Source organism: Sorex fumeus, unplaced genomic scaffold (genome assembly GCF_029834395.1).
Source record: "Sorex fumeus unplaced genomic scaffold, SorFum_2.1 ptg000037l, whole genome shotgun sequence".
NCBI classification, from domain to species: Eukaryota; Metazoa; Chordata; class Mammalia; order Eulipotyphla; family Soricidae; genus Sorex; species Sorex fumeus.
The window spans coordinates 7,426,265-7,434,882 of record NW_026606094.1 but is presented as its reverse complement, the minus strand read 5'-3'; the positions used below and the strand labels follow the sequence as shown (position 1 = coordinate 7,434,882).

The 8,618-nt window shown below is 37.1% G+C and overlaps 1 protein-coding gene across 1 annotated transcript; it reads left to right on the top strand.

Annotated features, from left to right (window-relative positions):
• The first annotated feature begins 1,469 nt into the window (after positions 1-1,469).
• On the top strand, positions 1,470-6,830 carry LOC130027621 (hyaluronidase PH-20-like). Its single transcript, XM_056118471.1, has 3 exons — positions 1,470-2,354; positions 3,123-3,212; positions 6,528-6,830. Exons 1-3 carry the CDS (start codon positions 1,470-1,472, stop codon positions 6,828-6,830), a joined length of 1,278 nt encoding a protein of 425 aa, XP_055974446.1.
• Positions 6,831-8,618: the final 1,788 nt, after the last annotated feature.

Genomic DNA, 8,618 nt, shown 5'->3' with positions numbered 1-8,618 from the left:
TATTTTTATTCCTGGTATTTACTATGTTCCAGGCATGAAGGAAAAGTGAATTTTAGTTCACCCTCTTACATACTCTGAGTTAAGTTTATGAGCACATAGAGAAATAGAGTTATATTTAGTTGAATTCATAATCTTTATTAAGTTTCCATGCACAAAGGAACCTGTTTATTTAGTTTTGGGGTCATACCCAGTGTTTTACAATTTATACTCCTGACTGCACTGTGGAATCATTTCTGCTGCTCTCAGTGTTGCTAATAGTCATCCGAGAAAGGACCCTCGGTTTGCCACATGCAACGCAAAAGGATATTATCACATGTGGTCTTCCTTAGGGTTCATAAAGTAGACATTTAAAAACATTTAACCTAAAAGTGTGTACTAGGAGCATATATAAACATATATGTCTAAATGTACATGTATATATGACAAATTATAGGTATATTAAGTCAAAAGACTGTAAGAGGCTGAAGCGTCTAGGGAAATTAAAATGAACACAAATCACCAGAAAAGTTATGAGGAAAGATAATGGAAGAGATGCTTTGTGCAAGGCATTTTGGTTTCAAAATTCAGCCCGATTGTATGTTGCTCTCCATCTTTTTCATAGAATATCTTCTATCACAACATAGGCTGAAATGGGGGTCTTAATCATTCTCAATATGTAAGGATCGCAAATTCAGAACACCTTTATATGCATTTTTCACAGAGATTTTCAAACTTATATTGCTTTACTGAAATGTCACAGCAGATATGAGATATTGTCATTTTATTGTCCAAATACTATAGTAACTTAACATCCCCAATAAATAAATTGTAGAAATAATTAAATAGTTTGAGGAACTTGATTTTGATCTTATATAGAGTAAGCCGAGAGCAATCTACTGCTGTTCAGAAAAATTAGTGACTCTTGTAGTTTTAGTTATTTGTGGAGTCATCAGACAAATACAAATGTTTTCTGATTACTTATCATGTTAAAAAGACATTTAATAATCATTCTAGGACTCAATTAGTAATATCTTCTCTTTGGATATAAATCCAACTGTATAAAGACAAATGCTCATATAGGAAATGAATTGATTTATTTCAGAGTTACAGTACATGCTGTGTATATATGAACAGAAGAAAATCTTTTTAATCTTAAATATTTCATCAAAGTTATGATTCTTGATCTTCAGAGTATGATACAATTTACAAGTTATAATACAGATAAATAGGTTTAATATGTATTTTTTCCAGATATGTTTGAGAAATTTGCAAACCATCACTAAAATATAAGAAAAGAAGAAATATAATATATTGAACCACAGTTATCATCATCCTTTTCTGTTACTATCTCAAATCAAATTTGAAAATATCAAATAATTGATCACAGAATAGGTAACATTTTTCTATTACTATTTTTCATCATGAAAGTACTAGAGGTCAAATGTATCGTCCTTTACAGCTTTGTTGGGTTCAACGGATCATTTCTGGCAATGGTCACCTTCCTTATGTTTCCAGTTTACTTGACAATGAATTATTCTGCAAGGCCGATTATTCCAAACACTACTTACATTCTTGCATGGAATGTTGCAACAGAAAAATGTCCTAATGAATACAATGTGACAATAAATCTGAGCATCTACTCATTTATAGGATATCCTACTAAAAATACCACTGGTCAAAATGTTACATTGTTTTATGTGGATAGACTTGGTCTATATCCTCACATAAATATGAGTAGTAATGAAGATGTGAATGGAGGTATTCCCCAGTGTGGAAATCTGACAGCACACTTGCAAAAAGCCAGAAATGACATTGATTATTATATAAAAAACGGTTCTGTGGGCTTGGCTGTTATTGACTGGGAAGATTGGAGACCCACTTGGGCTAGAAATTGGGGTTCAAAAACTATTTACAAGAACAAATCTATTGAGTTGGTTAAACAAAATAAAAGTCTTAATGAACATGAGGTTAACAATACAGCGAAAAGAGAATTTGAAAAGTCAGCAAAGGATTTCATGCTAGAGACTTTAAAACTCGGAAAATCATTAAGACCTAAGAACTATTGGGGTTTTTACCTTTTCCCTGATTGTTACAATCATCAAAATACGAAAAGCGAATATAATGGAAGTTGCTTTGACATAGAGAAAACAAGAAATGATCAACTCTACTGGTTGTGGAATGAAAGCACTGCTCTTTACCCATCCATTTACTTGAATAAAAATTTAAGTTCAAATCCACGGGCGGCACTCTATGCCAGAAATAGGGTCCAGGAAGCTTTTCGGGTATCTGCAAAGCTTGGTGTTGAAAATGCGCTTCCGGTTTTTGTGTCTGTCCGTCCGGATTTTACAGATTCTCCTGGAGAATTTCTTTCTGAGGTAAGAAAATCAATGCAAACCATGGGTCATGACATTGTGTTCAGTGGAATTAAACATTATTTTTGAAGGGAATAAAACTTACATTTTAGTACACTTGAGGTAGAACCAATTCACCATATAATGATAGAAGTGTAAAATAAAACTATGTTTGACTTTTAATTCAATCGTATATAGCTTCCAATGAGAATGAGGTATAGTTGATGTGCAGAAATTTATTCTAGCCTTGACTTTTCTTTTTATAAGTGGTCTTCCCTCTCTGCCTCCCTCCCTCCCTTCCTCTCTTTCTCCCATCCTCCCTCCTTCCCCCCTCCCTCCCTCCCTCCCTCCCTCCCTCCCTCCCTTCCTTCCTTCCTTCCTTCCTTTCTTCCTTCCTTCTTTCCTTCCTTTTCTCTTTCCTCCCTTCCCTCCTTCATTCTTTCATAGTTTTTGTCCCTTTTTCCAATTATCTTGCCACAGACGGCCTAAAAATGCTCAGAGTACCATATGGGGTACAGGGATCTAAGGTATGCCAGAACCTGCCAACAAAGTGCCTTACCTATTCACTGTGCAATCATTTCTGTATCTTCTTTTTTTGACATAGATCAATGAACATTATGAAAATATTTTTTGTTTTATGAAGACAGAATCTTTTAAAAGATAAAATCAAGTTAGAAGAAAACATTTATATTACATTTGTAGACTCTGTTGCTTAACTTTAGTTTAATGTCCTATGTGTAATATTTCAATTTTGTTCTAATTGGTTTAACACTTTTCTATCACATTTAACAGTTTGATCTTGTGAATACTATTGGTGAGAGTATTGCTCTAGGTGCTTCTGGAATTATAGTATGGGGAAGCCTCAATTTCAGCAAAAGTGAGGTAAGTCTAATTGTAGGCAATGGGCAAAACTATTCTCAATTTTAATGCCATTCTTGATTCTGAGGAATAAAAATGGTGCGATGATCCTCACACATCAGAGGTGCTCAATGTGTTTTATGGAATGCAATAATGTAGCATTTGTTTATTTCTATTAGAGGAAGGATGTATTTTCTTTCTTTCTAGTCTGGAAGTAAATAATACTTTTCTGGACTTTAATCTGGAAGTGGTATTTTGTGGATTTGATTCCTACTGAGAAGCAAAATCACTTCTACTGTCACAAAGTTCTTCCATTTTGTTGAGTAATTTTTAAATGAGATCCTCTGTTCCTACTCTTCTATTTCTAATCTTCTGTTTCTACTCTTGAAAGACACTAGTTGACATACACTTGTTAGTTTGTGATACAGTACTATATTATTATTACCTGAGCATGCATATACATAGTCATTGAACAAAATTCCTTCATTGTAATTTATTGTAAATTTCATAAAACAATGTTTTTGGGTAAAATTGGGTTTAGTGGTTTCTTTATACAACTTTTAGGCTAAAATTACTTTGTTTTTTAAATGCATTAGAAAATCCAAGAGTGATAGATTGATTTTTTTTCCCCTTCTTGTCACACACAGGGTACTCAGTATGTGTTGGGGATCACTCTCAGGGGCTTAAAGGTATAAATGTGTATCAGGAATTGAAGAGTCATCAGCATGTAAGACAAGCATATTATAGACAGTACTGCCTCTCTAGCCCAAGAGTAATAGAATAGTTTAACATAAAGAAAACATTATGTTGGGGATAAAGAGGTAGTAAAGCAGGTAGAGCATTTGCCTTGTACATGGCTAACCCTGGTTTGAAACCTGGCATCCCATATGGCTCCCTCAGCAATGCAGAAATAATTCCTACATTCAGAGTCAGGAGTATCCCCTGAGCATTGTCTGGTCACCAAAAAATTTTAAAAATGCAAAAGGACAAAAATATAATACAAAATTAAAATATTGTTGTTCATAAGTGTCTTTGAAACATAGTTTATTTTAATTGGGCCTGAATTAATGATAAAAGGATAATTATTTTTTGAAATCAATGAAAATGTTCAGAACATTCTTAAGGGAGAAGATTAGAAATTCAATTTTCCAATTTATTAAAATTATTTGAAACTTTAAACTCAATGCAAAAATAGTGTTGTCATAGGGAACACATATTTTTTGGAGGTGAACTTTTCCTTTATTGATAGAAGTAGACATGATGGTGATATATGTGTCATGGAGAAAGTGTTATGGTATCAAGAGCCAGGATCTTGTTTCAGGAAATGTAAAGAACAGAATTGATCATGTAAGATGTAAAGAACTTTTTGTTCTTTTGTGCCCATAAATAAACTAGTCAAAATTTCCATTTTTTAATGGTAGAAATATTAGGTAAGCTTCAATGTGAAACTTTGTTTCTGTCTGTTTTATGTTTACTCTTAACTATGCTGAGAGGTTCCTTCTCACTCTGTTCTGAAGATTCATTTTTGATGATACTTGAAGACTATTGGTCTTGAGGGATTGAGGCAGGATTGGCTGTGTTTAAGGCAGGTTCTTGAATTGTATACTACCTCTTGGTTCCTCATTTTGCAATTGAAAAAGATAATTTCAGTACTTTCAACTATTTTTCATACTTATATTTCTCAGATGTCACACTGTTCAACAGTGCCTAAAGAAGTAACAGAAACAAATAATTGAAAGAAAGAGATCCTGTTAAACACTTTGCAGAATCTTTTACAAGTCATAAAATGAATTAAAATATAAAACTACTTAGAAATAGTTTAAAGCATCACTCATGTTTCCTGAAACATATGACTTCCATTTTCAAGAGACTTTATTTCAATGATTAATCACTATGCATTCTCCGTTCTGAGTTTTTGCTTTAACAAGACTTGATCATTTTTTAGTGTAGGCAATCACGATCACGATCAAGATCATCCTGTTGTTCGTTGATTGTCTCGATCAGGCACCAGTAACGTCTCCTTCTTCGTAGCCCTGAGATTTTAAAAGAGTCATTTCAATGCTCTTTCAGAATTAGGAGGATTAGACCCATCATTGTTACTAGTATTTTGTATATTGAGTACAACATGGGAAATTTGCCAGACTCTGCGTGTGGGCAGGATACTTTTTGTAGCCTGACAGGTTCTCCAAAGGAAAGATAATAAGATGTTGCACGACCAAAAATGCGGCCATGTGCTTCTGGGAGATGGGTTTTATAGTCTCTGCATCTTGACCATTGATGGGACCAACCTGTCGCTTTTGGCAGCTGGTGGTTGTGAGAACTACCTACTTGAAGATGGGGGGTCTGGATGGAGATGGCCCAGTCCCAATCCGAGTAGGCTTGGAGACCTCAGCCCCGGAACCCACATGCCTGGGTTCCTCTGCCAGTTCTTTCATTTCTTTCATGCATGACGCCCATTGGACTTGTGGAGAGTGGTCGCAGCATGGCCGTGGCTTGCTCAGGAGGTCCTCAGCTGCTGGGGCTCTGTTTGGGACGGGGTGGGGAAGAGAAACTCAACCCTCCCCCTCCAAGGGGCCCCAGTGAGGACAGCCAGGCACGGGGGCAGGAGACTGGGTTGTTCTCCTCCGGGAGCTGGGTTTTATTGTCTCTGGGTCTTTGCCGATGATGAAACCACCTGGCCTTGGCGGCAGCTGGTGGGTATGACGCCTACATACTGGAACATGGGGGATCTGGGTGCAGGAGGCTCAGTTCTGATCGGAACAGGTTTGGAGAGGTCAGTGCCGGGACCCGCATTCCTGGGTTCCTCTGACGGTTCCTTCATGCATAAGGCTTGTCCAGACGTGTGGAGAGTGGTCTCAGCAGAGCTGTGACTGGTTCTGGAGGTCTTCGGCTGCTGGGGCTCTGCTAGGGCGGGGAGAGAAACTCAACCTGGCCCTCTCCGCGTGACCCCTGAGGACAGCTAGGCGCAGAAGTAGGAGACTCTGGTAAGCATAAAAGGAAAAAGTGTTTTCTCTCTTGCTGAATTTCATTTGTTGGTGCTCTTTTTGTTGTTCTTTTTTTAAAAAATTCATTCATTTATTTTGTTTTGGGTGTCATACCCAGTGATACTCAAGAGTTACTCCTGGCTCAAAACTCAGGAATTATACCAAACAGTGTTCAGGGGACCATATGGGATGCTGGATATTGAACTGGTCACCTACCTGTAAGGCGAATGCCCACCCTGTTTTACTATTACTCAGGCCCTCTTTTTTTGTTATTGTTTAGACAGCGCTTCACACAGTGAATCCATTCTTATACATGTTACCTTGTCCTTTGATACTCTCAACTTTTTAATTACAGAATTCATGCAACAATCTAACCAATTACCTGAATGATGTCCTAAATCCTTACTTACTGAATGTTACCCGTGAGGCCGAAAGGTGTAGCCAAGTGCTTTGTAAAGGGCAAGGAATATGTAAAAGGAAAGATTGGAACTCAACTGACTATCTTCATCTGAAAGAAGAAACATTTAGGATTGGACATGGGGACATTAAAGAGTCCAAAGTGAATGAGAATTTTACAAATCTAGATGTGAAAGAATTTGCTGAAAATTTTGACTGTCTCTGTTATCCCAATATGGATTGTAATCAGACAATTTCTTAGCTAAGCATTAATAACCTTAATGTAAGTAATGCTAATGTCATTTCATCCTGTCTAGACCCAGTTGACTAAGATCCTATTCTTAGTGAGAAAAACGTCAAGTTCTGACTTTTTAGCAATATCTTATTTTCTATACTATCTGCTATGTTGACTTATTTTTTTCTGAATAAAAGTGCCTTTTGGGTTCTTTAGAGTGACTGTTGAGTGGAAGTTATCTTCAATAGCCTCTAAGAAGGGCTTCAGAGTGTTAACCAGTAAAACACTACCAATCACTTATTCGCTGAATATAATATAAATGAAATCATGTGTGAATGAATGAATTATAAATAAAATGATTTATGATAAATTTTTTTCATTTCATCATCCTGTTATTTGTCGATTGCCTCGAGCAGGCCCCAGTAACGTCTCTTTCATCCTAACCCTGAGACTATATTCAGGGCTCTTTAGGAGAATGAGACCCATCATTGTTACTGGTATTTGGAATATTTGGTACGCCATGGGGAGTTTGCCAGACTCTGTCCTGTGGGCAGGCTACATTCGATAGCCTGCAAGTTTGTCCAAAGTAGGAATGAAATGATAAGATGTCATAAAAGATGTCCTGATAAGATGTCGCGTGGCCGCGAATGCGGCCGCGCGGTTCCAGGAGGTGGATTTTATAGTTTCTGAGTCTTGGCCGTTGATGGGATTACACGGCGCCAGGGGGCCAGGTTGTGGGTGTGACCCCCGCCTACTGGAATTTGGAAGATCTGGGTGGAGGATGCTCGACTCCAATCCGAGTAGGCTGGGAGATCTCGGCCCCGGAACCCGCGTGGATTTGTCCCTCTGCCTGTACCTTCAGGTGTGCGGAGAGTGGTCTCAGCATGGTGGTGGCTGGTTCTGGAGGTCTTCGGCTGCCAGAGCCCTGGTCCGGGCGGGGAGGAAAGCTCAACCCGCTCCCCTCCAACGGGCCCTGGGGGGGAACAACCAGGCGCGGGGGCAGACTGCACTGTTCTACTCCGGGAGCTGGATTTTGATAATTTATGATTAATTAATAATAAATAAATTTATGATAAATGAAATCATTAATTCCAATAATTATGTTTCCAACATTAATTATTTTTGAGGAGGCACAAGTAGAGGTGGTCAGGGTTTTCTCCGGGCTCTGTGATCAGATATCATTCCTGTGTGCGCTTGAGGAGCCATTGGTGGTACTGGGGATTTGAACCCAAGTTGGCTGCATGCAAGTCAAGTGCTTAACCTATGTAATAACTCACTGGACCCATTCTGCTAGTTCATTTTACTATCTGTATCAGGTTCTGATATTATTTACATTTTTACATATAACTTTAGCAAAGCAATCTTTAAGAAAACTAAGAATATTTAACTACGCTTTGCTAGTTCAGATAAAAACAGTTATTATTGAATTTCACATTTCTTCGTGAATATAAACTAACCTGTTCCAAACTATAGTTTGATTTAAAAAAGAAACCAAACCAATTAAATTAAAAAAATGCCTCTTTGTGACATTAGTGGTGGGAAGGGGATACTAGTGAAGGGATTAGTGTTCGAACATTGTATATCTAAACCCCAATCATAAATAAAATTGCAAGTCACAGTGATTAAATAAAAATTAATATAAGATTGCTTTTTAATCATAAAATTAGTTTTGAATTGTTACTGATAAATGAAGGACAATGACTTGACTTTTTCAAAATCATGATAAGGTCAGTTTTATAGTTTATAATCTACATTTTTTATAGTAATGAAAGACTGAAAAACCAAAAATTAGAAATTCATGGCGTTTTTCTATGT